The sequence below is a fragment of the Staurois parvus genome, unplaced genomic scaffold, assembly GCF_062004578.1.
Source record: "Staurois parvus isolate SC_StPar_1 unplaced genomic scaffold, SC_StPar_1.0 ptg000416l, whole genome shotgun sequence".
NCBI classification, from domain to species: domain Eukaryota; kingdom Metazoa; phylum Chordata; class Amphibia; order Anura; family Ranidae; genus Staurois; species Staurois parvus.
In genome coordinates this window covers 207,845-229,591 of record NW_028318212.1, presented here as the reverse complement: position 1 = coordinate 229,591, position 21,747 = coordinate 207,845, and the positions used below count along the sequence as shown (strand labels likewise).

Here is a 21,747-nt window from a genome sequence, read left to right as displayed (position 1 = left end):
GTCTGTGCTGCTAGTAATACAGAGTTATATCAGAGCTTATCGAGTTTTAAAGAAGGCAAATTGTTAGTGCACATTTAGCTGGTGCCTTTGTGGCTGAATTTACCTATTTGCTGTGTCGCGAGGTACAGCATCAAAAGGTCGACATGGTAAACTGACCAAAAGAGACAAAAAAAAGGACATTGCGCAGGATTGTGACCCGGAATAAGAAAACTGCGGCAAAAGTGATTGCAGAGCTCAATCTCAGCCTTCCGAAGCCCGTGTCTACAAAAACTGTGTGAAGGGAACTCCATAAGCAAAACATTCACAGGCGATCTACAATTGCCAAACCACAAGTGACTAATAACCACTGGACGTGTGTACATGCGGCAAACACCGTCCCAAGCTTATGACCAGGACAGTCTTGTGCCAATGGTAAACCATGGTGGTGGCGCAATCATGGTTTGGGGAGCCATATTTTGGTATTCTGCAGGGCCCATCATTACCGTGAAAGGTAAAGTCACTGCAAGCAACTATGTACAAATTTAAGCTGACCGTGTGCACCCCATGGTACAGACCTTGTTTCCAAAAGACAGAGCCATTTGCCAAGATAATGCTTCCGTTCATAGAGCTGATGTTGTCAAATTGTGGTTTAATGAGCTTGCAGGTGAAGTCTTGCACCTTCCCTGTCGCAGTCGCCAGACTTCAATATCATAGAGCCACTATAGTCAAATTTGGAGAACAAAAAGGTACAGGCTTGTTTTCCGCCTCCAGCAGCCCTGTGAGACCTGGAATGACTTTGGTATGCAAAGTGGTATCAGATTCCATTATCTACCATCCAAGACTTATATTTGTTAATTCCCAGGAGATTCCAGGCTGTCTTGGATGCCAAGAGAATGGCATAGTTAGGAGCCAAGGACCTCCTCAAGCTGATACTGTATCTATTCAGCTAGTACTGCTTCAGCTGGTACTCCCTAAGCCAGCAGCAAAGATGGGATACATAAGAAAACAAAAGCAGTTGTTGGGGAACAGTGTGTGGTGGGTTCACCACTGTGTGAACAATGTATGTGCTTGGAATGGTCAAAATTGCAGTGCAAAAACACTTGAATAGGAGAGATGACAGAGAGAGAGAGAGAACATGTTTTCCTGCTACACTATACTGGCAAAAGTATTGAGACACCCCTCCAAATCATCGGATTCAGGTGTTCCAATCACCTCCATGGCCACAGGTGTATAAAATCAAGCACCTAGGCATGCAGACTACTTCTACAAACATTTGTGAAAGAATGGGTCACTCTCAGGAGCTCAGTGAATTCAAACGTGGTACAGTGATAGGTTGCCACCTGTGCAATAGGTCCATCCGTGAAATTTCCCTGCTACTAAATATTCCACAGTCAACTTTTAGTGGTATTATAGCAAAGCGGAAGCAACGGGGAACAACAGCTCTCAGCCACAAAATGGTAGGCCATGTAATATGATAGAGCAGGGTCAGCGTATGCTGAAGTGCACAGAAGTCACCATTTGTCTGCAGAGTCAATAGCCAAAGACCTCCAAACTTCGTGTGGCCTTCAGATTTGCACAATGCTTAGAGAGCTTCACGGAATGGGTTTCCATGGCCGAGCAGCTGCATCCAAGCTTTATATCACCAAGTACAAAGCAAAATGTCGGATGCAGTGTTGTAAAGCACGCCGCCACTGGACTCTAGAGCAGTGGAGATGTGTTCTCACGCTTCTCTGTCTTGCAATCTGATGAATGTGTCTGGGTTTGGTGGTTGCCAGGAGAATGGTACTTGCCTGACCGCACTGTGCCAAGTGTAAAGTTTGGTGGAGGGGGGATTATGGCGTGGGGTTGTTGTTCAGGGGTTGGGCGTGGCCCCTTAGTTTCAGTGAAGGGAACTCTTAAGGCATCAGTATACCAAAACATTTAGGACAATTTCATGCTCTCAACTTTGTGGGAACAGTTTGGGGATGGCCCCTTCCTGTTCCAACAAGACAACAGTGCACAAAGCAAGGTCCATAAAGACATGGATGAGAGTGAAGACTGTATGCCAGGGCTTCTCTTCCGACAGCAGTGCCTGACCTCACAAATGTGGCCCTGGAAGAATGGGCAATCATTCCCAGAGACACACTCCTAAACCTTGTGGACAGCTTTCCCAGAAGAGTTGAAGCTGTTATAGCTGCAAAGGGTGGGCCAACTCAATATTGAACCCTACTGACTAAGACTGGGATGCCATTAAAGTTAATCTGTGTGTAAAGGCAGGCATCCCAATACTTTTGACAATATAGTGTATATTTATTCTTTATGGCTGAATCCCTCAGAAGTGAAAGAATGTCTACAACATAAAAGGGGAAGGACAAACTGACCTTTGTTGTGAGCAGTTTGACAGGGCTGTGAATAATCATGTTAACAGCTAGTTTCATCACTGGGCTCTGCATGAAGCATGGAGAACTGACAGAAAAGACTAGCAGAAGGCAATATTTTATTTTCTATATAGGAAGAAAAAAAATTTAAAGCACTTTATCCCTTTCATGGATTAAATTACTTCTCTTTTTTTCCCCCAATTAAAATTTACACTTGGTCTACTTTTAGAACACGATTATAACAGTAAGAAAAAAAAAGTGTGTAATATAGTAAAATAATCTTACCTGATGAGCCTCACTATAATTCTTTTTTAAAATACATGAAATGAGCAGGGATTCAGGCGAAGAAAGCATCATGGGAATCAGGTTGTTTCCTTGCTGTAACACACAGCGCCAGTCTACATCACTCTTGACAGACAGGTTCGTTGTACTGCTATCTGAAATTCAAGATGAAACATTTAATTTAGTCAAAAAGATCATATAATAACCAACAGAGTACATAAATTAAAATCTCAATACAACAAAAAAAGGCAAAAGCGAGTGAGGAGAACCTTGCTACATAAACTTACAACCTAAGAGGAATAAAAGTTTCAGTATATCTAGTGGTTGGATGGAGAACATATAGGCACCACAGCACGGATTCATTACCACTCGAGCTCCGGAGTCCTTTTTTGCTATACCACACTGCGCTACTTTAACTGGTAATTGCACAATCATGCAATGTTGTACCCAAACAAGACCTATATTATCTGTTTCCACACAAATAGCGCTTTCTTTTGGTGGTATTTGATCACCACTGGGTTATGTATCTAAAAAAATCTAAAAAAAAAATTATATATATAATGCTATAAAGCACATCCAATAAAACTAAATCAAATTTCCACATCATCATCCCTTGTGATAGCATGAGCCATAACAGATCCTCTTTATGGAGAGATCTGGGGTTATGAGACCCCAGATATGTTCTCTGCCTTTGGTTTTAGCTACTGCTTTGGAGGTCAATCAATGGAACCGAAACCAGAAGTGATGAATACTAGTTGCTTTTGGTTTCTGATGTCACACAGTGGGAGGAAAAAGATCAATTCCTCTGACTGTGTTTGGGGAAGCCAATGCTGCTACTGGCATCCTTACCAGGTTTTGCAATTGCTTAGGAGAGCCCGGTAAAGGCAGCAGTGGCAGCAAGGGAGTAGGAACCTATTTGCTGCCTATAAAAGTAATCCAGTGGCCTCTTAAATTACATTTACAATGAGGGGAATGATAGCAAAACAAAAAAAACCTCTCAAATATTGTTGCAGTTGCAGCGATGACCAAGAGATCACCCTTCCCATCCAGCGATGTACCAGTACTTCGCTGGTCGGCAAATGGTTGAAGTCTTTGCAATTTTACGATGAGGAACATTATTCCGAAATTGTTTGACAGTTTTTAGATGCAGCTTTTCACAGATGAATAAACCTTTGCCCACCTTTACTTCTGAAACACTTTGACTCTCTAAGATGCTCTTTTTACATTCCATCATGTAAAGCTGGCCATACATGGATAGAGAAACCTTTGAAAAATGGTCAATAAGCTTAATCGTTTGGCTTTGAAATATTAGGTTCATTTCAATTTTCCAAATGCAAAGTTTTTTACCAAACGAATAAACCGGCATGTTGGAATGTTCCATAATAAAACTGTGGCAGAACACTTGTCACCTTGATTGGGTGATTCAGCCAGAGAACTGCTTCCTCACCGCTGGGACACAGGTATAATAGCTGGGAATTGCACCCAAGAACTAGACGGCACTAGCTCAGGTGCAACTGGAACTACTTTATTGAACAGAAATACTGATTTTAATAAACTTCAGGAATTGGAGCAGCCCCCACATGAATAAAAACAAATATTATACATTAAGATAAACATTTCACAATAGTTTGGTAACAGTGTAAAGAGGACATAATACTAATCACATTTACAAGATGATTGGCAGACAGAACAATAAGTGACTCAAACCACTAAACAATGGAATGCACACTTAGGAGGCACACAATGGGAGAAAGAGTAAGCACACAACACTTAGTATATTAACATCTTCTTAGAGTCTCTGAGTCTAGGAAGGGGGGGGGGGGGGGTTGAAGCAGTCAATGCAGGTTTGGGCACAGAGAGCCCAAATCTGAATCCTGGTTTCCAAATATTCAGTCTGTATGTTTTGAGAAGACATGGACTTGAATCCAAAGTAAACTACTCCAAATGTCCCCCCACAAGCACATAACTCCCGAAGAATAGAGCCCCCTCAGATGTCAGGGCCATGGTCAGTAAGAAAGACTAGTCTGCTGCCCCCACAAAAAGTCCCTGTCCCGGTTGGGTCTGTCACACGAACAATTTTCTAAACATTAGTAATGGAATCAATCGTAAACCGTTAAAAAAAAAAACCTACAGCGCATGTGATTCTGAAAATGTTACCTCGAAAGTACACGCAATGAAAAGAAAGACCCTTTCTTTGTAGAACTTTTAAAAATATTGTAAAAATGTTGTGAAATAAATATACTTTGAGAGTGGGAGGGTTCACAAAGGCCAAACCTCTTTACATAATTTCTGCTGATCGTGTGATTGATCGACAATGTAAATACACCATTCATGTAGTTAACGATGAATAATATTTCGAAAACTGGGTAAAAAAAGTTTGATAAAATGATGGCGCTACAACAGAGGCATACGACAGATTAGTTGCAAAAATATTCTTCCAACTCTTCCAGCTTTTTATTGCCCTGTCCCAATTTTTTGAGACATGTTGCTGCCATGAATTTAAAAATCTCATTTGTTTTCTTAAACTGGTACATTTTCTCAGTTAAAATATTTGATGTGTTTTCTGATTTCCGTAAATGAAAAATAGCTTTGTGAGATTTTCAAATCATTGCCTTCTGTTTACATACAGTTGTGTTCAAAATAATAGCAGTGTGTTGAAAAAAGTGAATAAAGCTCAAAATCTTTCTAATAGCTTTTATTTCCATACACACAAATGCATTGGGAACACTACACATTCTATTCCAAATCAAAACATGAAGAAAAATATATCAAATTTGTGTTCCTCTAAAAAAAAAATTGAAAAGTGAATATTAGACTGTTCAAAAAAATAACAGTGTTTGTATTCTTCGTTACAAACGCAAACATTCACTATAGAAACTGAAAAATGTTTGAAGATTTTGCTTTCCTTTGAATCACTTAATATTTAGTTGTATAAGCACTGTTTCTGAGAACTGCTGTACATCTGTGTTGCATGGAGTCAACCAACTTCTGGCACCTGTGAACAGGTATTCCAGCCCAGGATGATTGGACTACATTCCACAGTTCTTCTCTATTTCTTGGTTTTGCCTCAGAAACTGCATTTTTGATGTCACCCCACAAGTTTTCTATTGGATTAAGATCCGGGGATTGGGCTGGCCACTCCATAACGTCAATCTTGTTGGTCTGGAACCAAGATGTTGCACGTTTACTGGTGTGTTTGGGGGTCTTTGTCTTGTTGGAACACCCATTTCAAGGGCATTTCCTCTTCAGCATAACCTCTTCAAGTACGCTGATGTATTCAAGCTGATCCATGATTCCTGGTATGCGATAAATAGGCCCAACACCGTAGTATAAGAAAAATCCCCATATCATGATGCTTGCGCAACCATGGTTCACTGTCTTCATAGTGTACTGTGGCTTGAATTCAGTGTTTGGGCGTTGTCTGACAAACTGTCACCGGCCACTAGACCCAAAAAGAAAAATCTTACTTTCATCAGTCCACAAAATGTTGCGCCATTTCTCTTTAGGCCAGTCAATGTGTTCTTTGGCAAATTGTAACCTCTTCAGCACGTCTTTCTTTCAACAGTGGGACTTTGCGGGGGCTTCTTGCAGATAACTTGGCTTCACATAGGCGTCTTCTAATTGTAACAGTACTCACAGGTAACTTTAGACCTTCTTTGATCTTCCTGGAGCTGATTGTTGGCTGAGTCCTTGCCATTTTGGCTATTCTTCTATCCATTCGAATGGTAGTTTTTCGCTTTCTTCCACATCTTTCATGTTTTGGTTGCCATTTTAAAGCATTTGCGATCATTTTAGCTGAGCAGCCTATCATTTTCTGCACTTCTTTATATGTTTTCCCCTCTCCAATCAACTTTTTAATCAAGGTACGCTGTTCTTCCAAACAATGTCTGGAATGACCCATTTTCCTCAGAATTTCAGAGAGAAATGCACTGTAACCAGCATGTACAACATTTTCTGCCTTCCTTCCTTAAATAAGGGCAATAATTGCCACCTGTTTTTTAAGGAATGAATGACCTCACTAATAGAACTCCACACTGCTATTATTTTGAACATGCCCCTTTCAATTAGTGATTCAATTACACAGAATCAGCAGCATGTATGTCATGACTGTTGGGTCTGTTGGATTTCTATTACTCTACTATACCTGCTAGTAAATTATTTGCCATGTAGAAATATAATTTCTACCACAAACAGTGATTGATCAGGTTAGTGATGGCTGACTGCTATTATTTTGAACACATCTGTATATACTTTACACAGCGTCCCAACCTTTTTGGAATTGGGGTTGTAAACTGTTTTGTGTGTGTGCATATACACACACACACAGTATCTCAGAGAAATGAGTACACCCCTCACATTTTTGTAATTATTTTATTATCTTTTCATGTGACAACACTGAAGAAATGACACTTTGCTACAATGTAAAGTAGTGAGTGTACAGCTTGTATAACAATGTAAATTTGCTGTCCCCTCAAAATAACTCAACTCACAGCCATTAATGTCTAAACTGCTGGCAACAAAAGTGAGTACACCCCTAAGTGAAAATGTCCAAAATGGGCCCAATTAGCCATTTTCCCTCCCCGATGTCACGTGACTCGTTAGTGTTACAAGGTCTCAGGTGTGAATGGGGAGCAGGTGTGTTAAATTTGGTGTTATCGCTCTCTCTCATACTGGTCACTGGAAGTTCAACATGGCACCTCATGGCAAAGACCTCTTTGGAGGATCTGAAAAAAAGAATTATTGCTCTACATAAAGATGACCTAGGCTATAAGATTGCCAAGACCCTGAAACTGAGCTGCAGCACGGTGGCCAAGACCATACAGTAGTTTAACAGGATAGGTTCCACTCAGAACAAGCCTCGCCATGGTCAACCAAAGACGTTGAGTGCACGTGCTTAGCGTCATATGCAGAGGATGTCTTTGGGAAATAAACGTATGAGTGCTGCCAGCATTGCTGCAGAGGTTGAAGGGGTGGGGAGTCATCTTGTCGGTGCTCAGACCATACGCCTCACACTGCATCAAATTTGTCTACACGGCTGTCGTCCCAGAAGGAAACCTCTTCTAAAGATGATGCACAAGAAAGCCTGCAAGCAGTTTGCTGAAGACAAGCAGACTAAAGACATGGATTACTGGAACCATGTCCTGTGGTCTGAAGGGACCAAGATAAACGGATTTGGTTCAGATTGGGTCAAGCGTGTGTGGAGGCAACCAGGTGAGGAGTACAAAGACAAGTGTGTCTTGCCTACACTCAAGCATGGTGGTGGGAGTGTCATGGCCTGGGGCTGTATGAGTGCTGCCGGCACTGGGGAGCTACAGTTCATTGGGGGAACCATGAATGCCAACATGTACTGTGACATACTGAAGCAGAGCATGATCCCCTCCCTTCGGAGACTGGGCCGCAGGGCAGTATTCCAACATGACAACGACCCCAAACACACCTCAAAAGACAACCACTGCCTTGCTAAAGAAGCCGAGGGTAAAGGTGATGGACTGGCCAAGCATGTCTCCAGACCTAAACCCTACTGAGCATCCTCAAACGGAAGGTGGAGGAGTGCAAGGTCTCCAACATCCACCAGCTCCGTGTTGTCATCATAAAGGAGTGGAAGAGGACACCAGTGGCAACCTGTGAAGCTCTGGTGAACTCCATGCCCAAGACGGTTAAGGCAGTGCTGGAAAATAATGGTGGCCACACAAAATATTGACACTTTGGGCCCAATTTGGACATTTTCACTTAGGGGTGTACTCACTTTTGTTGCCAGCGGTTTACACATTAATGGCTGTGTGTTGTTATTTTGAGGGGACAGCAAATTTACATGGTTATACAAGCTGTACACTCACTACTTTACATTGTAGAAAAGTGTCATTTCTTCAGTGTTGTCACATGAAAGATATTATATATATATATATATATATATATATATATATATATATATATATAGATTAATGCTCAGCATAAATGCGCAAACCCCTTTTGAAAAGTAAGATTTTAATCAGTATCTCAATGGACACAAGAACAATTTCCACAATTTTGACAAAACTGAGTTTTATAGAACATTTGTTTAGCGCATTACATGAAAGTAAGGTAATAATATAACTTAAGAGTACAAAACTCTTCAGTTTTACTCAAATTATTTGATGCAAAAAGGAATACGCCCCACAACAAAAACTACTACATCTAGAGATCAACCTCCTAGTCAGGTGGTAAGAAAGGTAAATTTCATTCAGACTTATTGTAATCAATGGGGTTAATCTATTCTGGTAAATTTAGTTTGGCTCACTGTACATAGGCTGGAATTTTGTCTTTGGCGTTTGGAAGTGAAGTGTTAGTATAGGTAAATTTACACTCCGTGTTTTCAAAATTTTGGAAATTGTTCTTGGGTTTAATGAAATATTGATTAAAATCTTACTTTTCAAAAAGAAGCGTACTCATTTATGCTGCACACTACGCACGCACACACACACAGTATGTATATTCACCATTTTAACAATTTTAGCTTTAGTTGTATGGATTAACAGTTAAATCTGTGGGAGTATTTTTTTTCTAACTTTTTCACATTTAAGTTAAGTTTGGCCTGAAGATTACTTAAAATACACATAAAATTTCACTTTTTCTGAAAGCTGAGGGCCTATAGATAGTAGTTGATGGTAGCTGTAATTATGGTAGCACCTAAAAAGAGCGGTCATTGAAATGTGTTGTCATTATAAAAAGTGCACGTAAACCTGTTCTTGGAAACATATGCTTACATACAAAAATACCCAATAAAATGTGTTACAAGTAGGAAGCTGAACTGTTTTTCTAAAAAAGCCTCTTTTTAATCTAGCTATTATTTGATTCATGTTGCGTTTTCAGTGTAGTCTCTGGGGACTCCAATCTTTGGCTTCAGCTGCAAAGGGGAGACTGTGAAAAAGAGGTAAGGGTGTAATTTCTTAGATGGCTGGGACTTGGGATTGTGTAGATGGTACAAAAGTGTTGCATGGATGTGTCTGAGATGGAGAGAAGATATTATTTACTTTAAAGTGGTTGTAAAGGCTCAAGGTTTTTTACCTTCATGCATTCTATACATGAAGTTAAAACCTTTTCTGCGCAACATTTCCCCCCAGCCCCCCTAATACTCACCTAGACCCCCTCTCAATCCAGCGATGTGCATTGGAGTCTTGGCTATCCCGGGACTCACTCTTCTCACTGGCTGAGACAGCAGCAAGAGCCATTGGCTCCCAGTGCTGTCAATCACAGTCATTGAGCCAATGAGAAGAGGGGGCAGGGCTGAGTCATAACTCCGTGTGTGAATGGACACACGGAGTAGCGGCTTGGGAATGCACTTGCTCAGGTGCCCCATAGCAAGCTGCTTGCTGTGGGGCCACCCAACAGGAGGGAGGGGCCAGAAGCCCTGGTGAGGGACCCAAGAAAAAGAGCACCTGGGCTGCTCTGTGCAAAACCATTACACAGAGCAGATAAGTATAACATGTTATTAAAAAAAAAAATGAAGCTTTTAGTATCACATTTAAGAAACTTTATTCATAAAAGTGTGTGTGGAAAAATCAAGTTAGATTTTTCTAGGAACCTTCCAGGACGACACACCTGAGAGCTGAGAGGCTCCTCCCTGTCAAAAACACTTTACAGCTGTCCCCATCCTTCCCCTTGTTCCTCAGTTTTTAATAAACCAACTCCCGAAACCGGTCCACAAGGGGAATAATTCCACATAAATTACTCACCACCTACCGCTTTTAGTTCTCCTCCCCCCCCCCATTAACAGGGTGGGACGTAGGCCTGCCATCCTAGAAGGTTCCCAGAAACACTGTTACAAGTCTAACCATTGGTTTTCTCCTATCATCTTTCAGGATGGCACATCTGAAAGGATAATCAAGTAACCTAGGCTTACCTCAGGAAGGGAACATAGCTTGTCGCATCTAATAGCTGAGGGCCAAGTCTTGCTGCAACAGCACCTCAATCCGCTAATGCTTTAAGGTGTCTTGACTGGAGCAGGTGGCTGCCCTGCAAATCTTTTCCCAGGGGGCCCCTACTTTCTCTGCCCAGGATGTAGCTATGGCCCTGATTGAATGAACATTTACCTTTGCAGATGCAGTACTACCTGAATTGTTATAAGCTAGGGCAATAGTTTGCCTAATCCACCTGGAGACCGAAGCTTTAGAAGCTTGGAGTCCCTTCCTTGGCCAGAATATATAATTAGATGGTTGGACCTCCTAAAATCTTGGACCTTTGCAAATAGGTGGGGAGACACCTCCGCACACCTGAGCAGTGAAATTTATTTTCTTTTGCGCTTTTAAAATTATCACAGAAGGATGGCAAGGGTATATCCTATGTGCTATGAAATAAGGATGCTACCTTTACAGAGATACAATGCCTTTAAAAAGTATTCATACCCCTTGAAATTTTCCACATTTTGTCATGTTAAAACCAAAAATATAAATGTATTTTATTGGGATTTTATGTGATAGACCAACACAAAGTGGCACATAATTGTGAAGTGGAACTAAAATGATAAACAGTTTTCAAAATTTTTTACAAATAAATATCTGAAAAAAGTGTGACGTGCATTTGTATTCAGCCCCCTTTTGATATCCCTAACTAAAATCTAGTGGAACCAATTGCCTTCAGAAAGCACCTAATTAGTAAGTAGAGTCCACCTGTGTAATTTATTCTCAGTATAAATACAGCTGTTCTGTGAAGCCCTCAGAGGTGAAGGTTAGGTTATAAAAAATATCCCAAGCTTTGAACATCTCACAGAGCACTGTTCAATCCAACATTTGAAAATGGAAAGAGTATGGCACAACCGCAAACCTACCAAGACATGGCCGTCCACCTAAACGGACAGGCCAGGCAAGGAGAGCATTAATCTGAGAAGTAGCCAAGAGGCCCATGGTAACTCTGGAGGAGCTGCAGAGATCTATAGCTCAGGTGGGAGAATCTGTCCACAGGACAACTCTTAACCGTGCACTCAACAAATCTGGAAACAAATCTATATGGAAGAGTGGCAAGAAGAAAGCCATTGTTTAAAGAAAGCAAGTTCAGTTTGCGAAAAGCCATGTGGGGGACACAGCAAACATGTGGAAGAAGGTGTTCTGGTCAGCTGAGACCAAAATTTAACTTTTTGGCTTAAAAGCAAAACGATATGTGTGAAGGAACACTGAACTTCACCTAGAATACACCATCCCCACCGTGATACATGGTGGTGGCAGCATCATATTGTGGGGATGCTTTTCTTCTGCAGGGACAGGGAAGATGGATGGAGCCAAATACAGGGCAATCTTAGAAGAAAACCTGTTAGAGTCTGCAAAAGACTTGAGAATGGGGCGGACCTTCCAGCACCTTCTAAATCCAATTGAGAATCTGTGGCAAGAATTGAAAATTGCTGTTCAGACGCTATATTGCAAAGAAGAATGGGCAAAAATATCACTCTCTAGCAAAGCTGCTAGAGACATACCCAAAAAGATTTGCAACTGTAATTGCAGCAAAAGGTGATTCTACAAAAGTAGTGATTTGGGGGGGGGCTGAATACAAATGCATACCACAGTTTTCACATATTTGTCAAAAATTTTAAAAACCATATCATTTTCCTTCCACTTCACAATTATGTGCCGCTTTGTGTTAATCTATCCAAAAAAATCCCAATTAAAATACATTTACGTTTTTGGTTGTAACATGACAAAATATGGAAAATGTCAAGGGGTATGAATACTTTTTCAAGGCACTGTGCACTGGGTCTGGCCTGAGGGTGATCCTGTCTGGCGAGGCTGTGCAGCAACCGGAAGGGACGGAACGGGAAGTGACGCAGGAGCGCCACTGTTTGGGATCCGGCCTTGGTGAGAGTATTGCCTTGATATCCACCAGTGTTAGATCTCACTGCAACACCTATGGGCTTTTTATATGCTTATATCTTGTAAGTGGCTGTCTTTATAGCGATTAAAAGGTTTTATTTTGTACTGCACCATTGGGTTATTTCTTTTTTTTTTCTACATGACCACTAATCCTGAGAGAAAGAGAGAGAGATTGAGAAGGAGAGTGTTATCCATTTTGATATACGTTCCTCATTATTAGGAATCTGTTAACCAAAATCCAATTTAAAATTAAACTGTCCCCATATTAACATTAAACATCAAAGTGCTTACTTGGTAATACTACTGTGCTGCTTGCAATGGTGTATACCAAACCTTAAATGGAAGAATATATATAGTCCCCTCTTTATAAGCTGCTACCGCATGGAGATTGCTGTCAATTCTAGTGTCACATGGTGTAGCACTGCATGGGCATGTAACAACATCATTGTCAATTTGTGCAATTAAGTTACCATATTAGGTGGCGGAAAAACATACTTCCATTGGCTAGGCACTAAATTAGAGGGAGAAAAAGCCCACAACAGTGGTACAATAGTGGAAGTATTTGATTTATTTTCCTCCTCTAGGTTCTAAATGGATCCAATCCTGAGTCACAAATAATATGCATGCATGGTTTGTAACTGTGGTGCAATGCTGCATGTCTCTCTAGTAAGATAGACATAACCTCTTTTTCAATTGCATAAACATGATCATAAAAGTGTTTCCGCACATACAGTATATCTGTTTTCCCCATATAAAATGGGCTGCAATTTTAGTGAAGCAAATACACCACTCCCATTATCTTACAATTCACAAAATGGGGATCAGTCTTTACAACTTGGTAATATCACCCTTGTAGCTGAATAAAAATATTTACAACAATTATAGAAACCACATCTATAAAGTCCCCAGCTTTTTACAGGGGTTGCCCTATCTGTGCCCTAAACAATGGCACTTTACCATCTTATAGGCAAATGGAAGCTGTACGCGACAGGCATCTTGTTAAGGTCTCAACCATTTTGTTTTCATGAGCAGTGACACCACTCCCCATCCCCCCCTTGCAAACTATGGAATTTGTAGCTTCAAAAGAGCCTCCTTTCTTAACTAAAATACAATAGATGCTAGAGTCCACGCCTGGATGCCAGCTGTGAACAGCTAATTAGTCTTGGCAGGATGTCTGTTTCCAGGAACCATGAAAAACTCTTCCCTCTGTAAAACCATAATAACTCAGTCAGGCCTGTCACACATGACCTGTAAGGCCAATAAAGCTCTAGGAATGCAGAGATTGCCATAAAATGTCTATTTCACAATTTAACAATTCCACATACAATTCATAGAATTCAACAGGAACAGGACACATTAATATTAAGTATATATTTGAATGGGGAATATCATACCGAATAAATCAAGGTCATACATGACTACCCTAGCACATACCAAGGAGATAAAGTCTCCTACCTCATGGGTGACAAAAGTACGTTGCATTTGGTATCCCTGGATACGAAATATAATTTGGAATTATTATTCAGAAATATATTTGTCTTTTTCTAGAAAACCACCTGCCCGTATTGGAAGTTATTAATATTAGTATGAAACTGTAGTTGGGACCTGGTCATAAACATGATGACCTCCCAACACCCATCCCTTAAACCGGATGATTGGTCAGTTGTTCTCTGGCGACACCCCTTTGATAGCACAGAAAAAGGGGATGACAGCACCTGGTAAGAGAGCTCTCGTTTAACATCAACCAAGGAACATCTTAACGGACTTCAGAGCCCAGGCAATGTTTTTGCTTGGACAATTGGACTCTGCTAAAACCAGGACTTTGCAAGTATTCTCCGATTTCACCTCCTTTTATTTCTCTGTTGCATTATTGTTCTCTATGTCTTTGTTACAGCCCTTTCTGTAAATATTTCAACTGTATCATTTGACCTTTTCATCAATAAACCCTATTTTAAAAAGTGTTAAAATTATCTTGAAGGCTTTTAATGCAAACTAAAGAATTCTCGTTTCTTGAAGAGTGCTACTAATAATTCTCTGAATATACCTGTCTGTGGTGACAGTGTGTGTTGCAGACGTTTATGCTAAAATCATAGTGATTGCTAAGTTTGTGAGTTTCCTCATTCTCTGTAAAAAGGCGGCAGTGGCAGTTTAAAGAGTTAATTGCCAATTAACTTAACCTAGTGACAATCGCTCTCAGGCTGCTGGCACACAGATTGTGTTCCCGCGAGCTGGAAAATCTTTGTGCAGGGTGTTATGCAAGTGAAAGCGCGGTGTAACATCGGCTGGTCCTTTGTCACAAGCTAGTGAGAAGGGCAGGGATTGGGCACCGCATTCATCACAACACTTAGTGCCCTTAATTGAGACAATTAAACACACTAGAGTGGGGGTCAGTTAACCTATAGTTAATGATCTACCAGTAGATAGTGGCCAGGTGCCTGGTAGATTGTGGTCTGTGCTTGCTGACCCACCACCCCAGAGCATCAGAGTGCAATGCAGAAGGACTATTCGTAAAGTTGGAGTTGTAGCAGGAAGCAAGAGCTAGCTAAGCCGATGCCTGAAAGCTCAGAAGCAAGCAGTTGTGGGGTGCTTGCAGAGTGGCTCCATTTACTTGAATGGGCTACAATTGGCAGGCTGTAGCACCCATCAAATGCAACAGGGGGTTTAATTCCTGCTGTGGCATGTGTACAGCTTTGGCTGCTGCCTCAGCAGCTAAAGGAGGTAGGAACTGGGGGCAGTAGAACTGCAACTCAACCACAGGGTTTTACCACCTTCCAACTTTGTAAATGAGCCCCAAAGGGTGCCGCTGCTGAATTCAAATAAGGGTTCATTCACAAGTGCAGCAGGCACTTCTCCTCTGAAAAGCAATCCAAGTGTGTTTGACAGGTGGTGAGGATGCGATATGTTGCCTCCTCACCACCAGATTTAAACCTACTATTGCTGTGCAATGCACGCAAATGCGACGCGGTAGCATGGCAATTAAAGGATTTTATCAGGTGTGAGGAGGCGACACTGTGCTTGGTGATCTTTGACTTCTTCCATGTTGTTCAGGTAGATCTCCACCTCTTAAAGGTTGCCTACCCCTGCTATAGAGGGATATGCTTTGTTCATATGTCATATCTGAGTTTTACAGCCACTTTAATGGATGTGGCCCTTGGAAGAACTATCTCAGGGGAGTCTCCTACATAATGGAGCCACTTATGGGTCTGCTCCAAGTACAGTGGATATAAAATGTCAGCGTTCTGTGCTGTAAAAAAATGAGACAAAGAAATAATTTCAGAACTTTTTCTACCTTTAATGTGACTTACAGACTGTACAACCCAATTGAAAAACAAGCTGAAATCTTTTGGGAGGGGGTTTGTAAACATAAAAAGTAAAAATGTGGTTGCATAAGTGTGCACACCCTCTTAACTGGGGATGTAGCGGAGTTCAGAATTAAGCAATCACATTCAAAATCATGTTAAATAGGAGTCAGTACACACCTGCCATCATTTAGAGTGCCTCTGATTAATCCCAATTAAAAGTTCAGCTGTTCTAGTAGGTCTTTCCTGACATTTTCTTAGTTGTATTCTACAGCAAAAGCCATGCTCCGCAGAGAGCTTCCAAAGCATCAGAGGGATCTCATTGTTAAAAGGTCAGGAGACAGATACAAAATAATTTTCAAGGCATTAGATAAACCACGAAACACAGTGAAGACACCAAATTTAACACCAAATTAACACCAATTTTTATGCCATATGGGTTAGACCAGCCTTTCTCAACAAGGGTTCCTTGAGGTTTCTTCAGGGGTGCCTTGGCAAAATATCTAAAAATTGCCCAATACTTGTATACAAGCCACAGGTTTTCATTGTGCACCATTACGACCTTCTACCCACCGGCATCCTGACAACCAATGACATCAGTTGATGAGGATGTCAGCTGCCTGCACAGCATCCCAGTTTGACCCTCCCCTGCCCCTTTCCATCAGTGCTGGGGTCACATTAGGTGAGTGATGGAGAAAAACTGAGGGAAAAAAGAAACACTGGAATACTAGGCAGTACCAGTGTGCAAAAGTGTATTTGTTTTGGAAGAATAAATCACCTCTAATGTTGGGAGGCCTACATGTGTGAATGTTGCTGTGTTATATAAATCTATTAGAATAGTTTTTCACATTTTAGAATGGGGTGATTTTAGAATGGGGTGCCTCAAGACTGTCTATAATTTGAAAGGGTGCCTTGACTGAAAAAAAGTTTGAGAAACACTGGGTTAGACCATAAAGGCATTCATGTAGAAGCAAAAAGGTGGTAACTTCCTTTTTTCACTCCCTTTTGTTTGTCTAATGTATTTGTACATACAGTGTTACTAAACCTACAACCGTAAAATCATTCTGTGTATGCAGTAAAGCATGCTTGTTATACTCATTAACCTAAGGGGTTAATCCTCCACATTGTGTAAAAAGGATGTTTGATCCTGTCTTCTCTGATCCACCCTTCTTCATCAGTCCCCAATCCACCTGCTGATAGCACAGAGCCTTGGGGGTAAGCCACATACTCAGTTTTTTGTGTGTTGCTAGAGGGTGTTTTTTCTTTTTCTAGGGAGAGTGCATGTGATCAGCACAGGAACAATCGGCGTGTCCAGACAGAGGGTCAAGAGTCCTGCAACCTCATAGTATAAATAAATGGAGAATGAAAATTCCTCCTACAAGCTTTAACCAGTGCTCAACTGGACACTGATAGAAGTTACGAAATCCTTGTCGTTTCTGACGTCAGACAGTGGAAGAAATGCCATCCATTCCTTCCACTGTGTCTCAGGAAAAGGATGCCACTGGGTGCATCTTTAACCGGCTCCTTGATCCCCGGGACAGCCCGGTAAAGGCAGTGAAGGGAGGAAGTTGGTGTTCTCTTCCGCTGCCTGTAAAAGTAATCCAGCTGTTCTTCTAGACAAGGCCTGTGCTCCTCAGATTTGTTGTGCAAAATGTGCTGTCCATCTTTGAGTTTGGCTCAGAGGAACTGAGAAGTCAATGTGGTTTGCTGTTCCAGTGATATGGTGAGAACAATATGATCACATGACTGACTGACTTCTGTGACTAAGGTCATTGGTTTCTGTGGTTGAAAAACCCATTCTGCTTGCAGCCATGAGACCAGTTCCACCTGACTGAAACCACCAGAGAAATGTAGGTTAGACAAAACAAGACATAGATGTTGCAATGCTCTGTATGAGCATTGAGAGGTTTTTTACAGCTTTGATTTGTGAACCTACTAGAATGGCATCTCTTTATTGGTACATCAGTGTTAACGTCAGGGCTGTCTTGTTACACAGTGGCAATGCACACCCTTCAATGCCTGTTGGCTATGCTACACACATGAAAGAAACATATGAAAACCTGAAACTGTTGTTAAAGCACATTCAATACACCACGTACATCTGAAATTTCTGTGGTGATCTAAAGAAGTGGCTCTGCTGATTGGAATGCTGCTCAGATATACCAAGTACCGTTGTTACATATGTGAATGGGAAAGCCATGCAAGAGAGTCGCATTACATTTATGCTACCTGCGACATGTTTTGTCATGGTATAGGTACTTTGACCACATTTGTCATCTGGTTGGGCACACTGCAGACCCTGGATGATTTTTTAAAACTCTTGAACCAGAATACCTTTTAATTTGACTTTGAAAATAATTTGATAAAACTCATATTCCCTTTCTGGATTTACAGATCTATAAGAATAATGATGACACACTGGTAAGTACGAGACGAGTAACACTGTGTTACTTGCAACCAGTGAGCATTCCAGTTCTCGAATTATAAGCAGATCATGTGACTATGTCACAATTGCACAGATGCCAGGGAGTTTCAGAAAAAACACATGATTTAGGAGACAGACTACCTGTATATATGGTATACATGAACGGAGTTAAAGAAGGCACATAAAAGATCTAAATCTTGCAAAACTCTAGTGTTCAGGATCTTCTGTCCAAAAAGCACAGATACACTGAAAGCCACAACTTGCTACATAAGGCAGCCTAAAGAGTTATGTCAGATTATAGAAGCGTTCTGGTATCTACAGTGGATATACAAAGTCTACACACCCGTTAAAATGTCAGGTTTCTGGGGGCGTGTCCAAGATGGCGACCGGAGCGGCCGCAAAATCCGGAGCTCTGGTGCCTCAGGGTATAATCCGCTGCCATCCTAGGAGCAGCGGACTCCAGCGGGGGCGATTGCTGGTGTCCCCTGTGTCTGGGAGAGGGGTTCCTGGCAGTATTGCCTCCCTCCATGGTGGTGGATGCCCGCGGCCGCACGATCCGAGCTCCGGCTCCTTGGACCTGCATCTGCTGCCATCCAGGCGGCGGAGGATTGCCTGGAGCACATCAGAGGCACTCTCCACATCCCTTGAGTCTGGGAGAGGGGCGCCGTGCTACATTGCCCCTCTCCGTGGCATCTGAAGTTTGCAGCCTGGTGCGGCCTGCTCCATCCGAGTGGATATCCTCCCATCTGGGCCACAGTGAGTACAAGAAGCGAGGGGTCAGGCAAGTATTGGCCATCGAATCCCCCTCTGGCAGTCCTAGGACTGGGGCCCCCGTTTATCATCCCTGAACCCACTTCTCTGTGGCCACGGCCCCCGTTGGGATTGGAAGCCTATCGTGGCCTATATATTGTCTTCGGTGGGGTGACAGGGCCCCGTGTCTGTCCTGGAGGTCCCTGAGATCGTCATAGGGAGACTTTTGTTCCGCAGGGGCCCCTCATCCCTCTCCAACCCGGAGGTGGGAGTTGCAGCCAGCATCTGATTCCTGCACCTTATACAACCTATGTCCACTCTAAATCTCCACGGTCCGCTAATTATTTTTGCAATAAAAAGTTTTTGCGAATAAGCTTGACAGCCTCAATTTAACTATAACCCTAAACCTGTTTCGGGCGTTATAGGTCTCCTGGGGTTATTATCTCCCTTGGCTATCCACTTTTCAGTTGATCACCCCCAGGAGACTCTCTGTATGCCGTCCACCAAGAAAAAAAGGGGACAAGCTCAAAAGTCCCTTACGACATACCTACTTAAAAAACACGAGATTTGCAGCATGTCTCAGGATAGTGCAGAACGAGCATCCCCATCCAATCCCATGCAGGATATCGTAGCCCACCCCTCTGCTCTGGACAGTGATTGTGCACAGCAACTTACAAAGGGGGACTTGGAATCTTGTTTGGAAACTATGTACACTAAGCTGGCCGCTAAATTCCAATCAGAACTCTACAAGAGCACAAATGTCCTCTCTCAGGAAATAGCCACATTGGGCTCCAGAACCGACCGCTTAGAAACCAAACACGATGAACTCAGCCTGGCTTATGGTGAACTTTCCAGAGATCACGATCATTTACAAACGGCACAGGTTGAGGACCTTGATAATCGCAACCGCAGGAATAATTTGCGAGTCATGGGTATCCCGGAATCAACGTCTGATCTTTTACAAACTATAACCAAGCTATTCAAGTCACACCTTCCGGATCACGACCCTAGGTCCTTTGCTTGTGATCGTATTCACAGAGCCTTGCGTCCCAAACCACCTAAAGATAAAAGATAAACTGCCTAGAGACATTATTCTATGTATGAAAGATTTCTTGACCAAAGAAGACATACTTAGAGCTGCTCGCAATACCCCAACGATCACCTTCGAAGGTTCGGTTTTACAAATCTTTCCAGATGTCTCTCCGGGTACGTTGGAGAAACGTAGAAAACTGAAAGAAATTACAACTGCCCTCTTCTCAGTTCGTATCCGCTATAAATGGGGCTTTCCTTTCAAGTTGAGAGTTCCACATAATGGGAGCACATATATAGCTACATCCCTTCCCGAAGGTAGAGAAATCTTAGCCAAATTGGGTCGAGCGGATGCTCCATCACCTCAACGTCCACCTTCCACCCTCCACCCCTCAAATCTCTCCCATAAGGCATAACCACGAACGGATAGAAGGAGAGTCCGACAAGAACTGGGTTGACAAGACCGTGTCCACTTGCATATTACCTACTGTTTTGATAGTTCTTTGTAGGACGCTGCAACCTGTTACAAGTTTATACATCATTATCTTTGATTTAATACTTAGCTGCTTGAACGTGTAAAAATTTAGCATAAGTCTTCAAACCCTCTATTTGCTGCCCATATGTATATAGAGGTTTCAGACAAGTGCCCCGCCCTGCCATCTGGCGTGTTTGGAGATGTCGCCGCCTTGTTGAGGGGTGGCATCTCCACTTCCCATAATTTAAGGTGGCGGGGGATGGTCCCGTTTGACCCTTTGATAATATAATTTTCTATTTTTTCGGGGAGGGCATTTAGTCCACCTGATCCACAGTTCACTATGACTGAGAAAGGAATTGGTATACAAGGATTTTGCTCATTTGTATTTTTTACATCCTTAGGATGTGAATTTTGGTGGTCACTACTGAGATATTTCTGAGTTTTCTGGGAAATATGTTTGCTTTCTCAAAGATATCTGGATGTGTTAAAGTTTAACAAGGGTCTTTGGACCCTCTTAATACCGCCCACTAATTCATGGTATTAAAACTCTTGAACACGTTACCTCACCCCGCCACCTGACATGGCGGGAGGTGCTACCGCCCGATTGTGGGGTGGCAGCACCGTTTCCCATGTTTTACGGAGACGGGGTTTGGGCCCATTTGGCCCTTTGATGTTTACATTTTTTGTCTTTTCAGGTACAGCAAATTGCCCACCTGATCCATGTTTTTTTAGCTATTCTCCTAACTGTAGGAGCTATTAAAGCTTCACCTTTACTGTTTTTTGTCTTTTCTCTTTTCAAAGCTTTAGTGCATGATATTAGTTTTGTGCAGGTTTGTGGATATCGCGACCCCCATACTGGGGTCTGGATGTCCCCTAGATCGGTACTACTGCCTATAACTATATCTGATGTGGATTTACAGGTTCTTATGTCTAGCCCAGGGGTGGGCAAACTTTTTGACTTGAGGGCCGCAATGGGTTCATATATTGGACCCGAGGGCCGGACCAAGAGTAGATGAATGATGTGTATGTGTCATCCATAGTAAGTATAGTAATATTCCCCCATAGTAAGCATAGTAATTAATCCCCCATATAGTGATTCATCCCCCATAGTAATTCATTCCCCATATAAATTCATCCCCCATATAATAATTCATCCCCCATATAGTAATTCATCCCCCATATAGTAATTCATCCCCCATATAGTAATTCATCCCCCATATAGTAATTCATCCCCCATAGTAATTCATCCCCCATATTAAGTCCCCAAGTCCCCCTGTGTCAATTCACTTACCTTTGCTCCGCGCGTTCTTCTCGC

The 21,747-nt window shown here is 42.1% G+C and overlaps 1 protein-coding gene across 1 annotated transcript in view; it reads right to left on the bottom strand.

Annotated features, from left to right (window-relative positions):
• Positions 1 to 2,621: 2,621 nt before the first annotated feature.
• The window catches only part of LOC149454796 (zinc finger FYVE domain-containing protein 26-like), a gene marked incomplete at both ends in the record, with an annotated part of 198,750 nt that continues 179,624 nt past the window's right edge, over positions 2,622 to 21,747 (bottom strand). The window contains one exon of the mRNA XM_089687070.1: positions 2,622 to 2,773. Coding sequence (XP_089543196.1) covers positions 2,622 to 2,773 — 152 coding nt within the window. The remainder of the gene's footprint in view (positions 2,774 to 21,747) is intronic.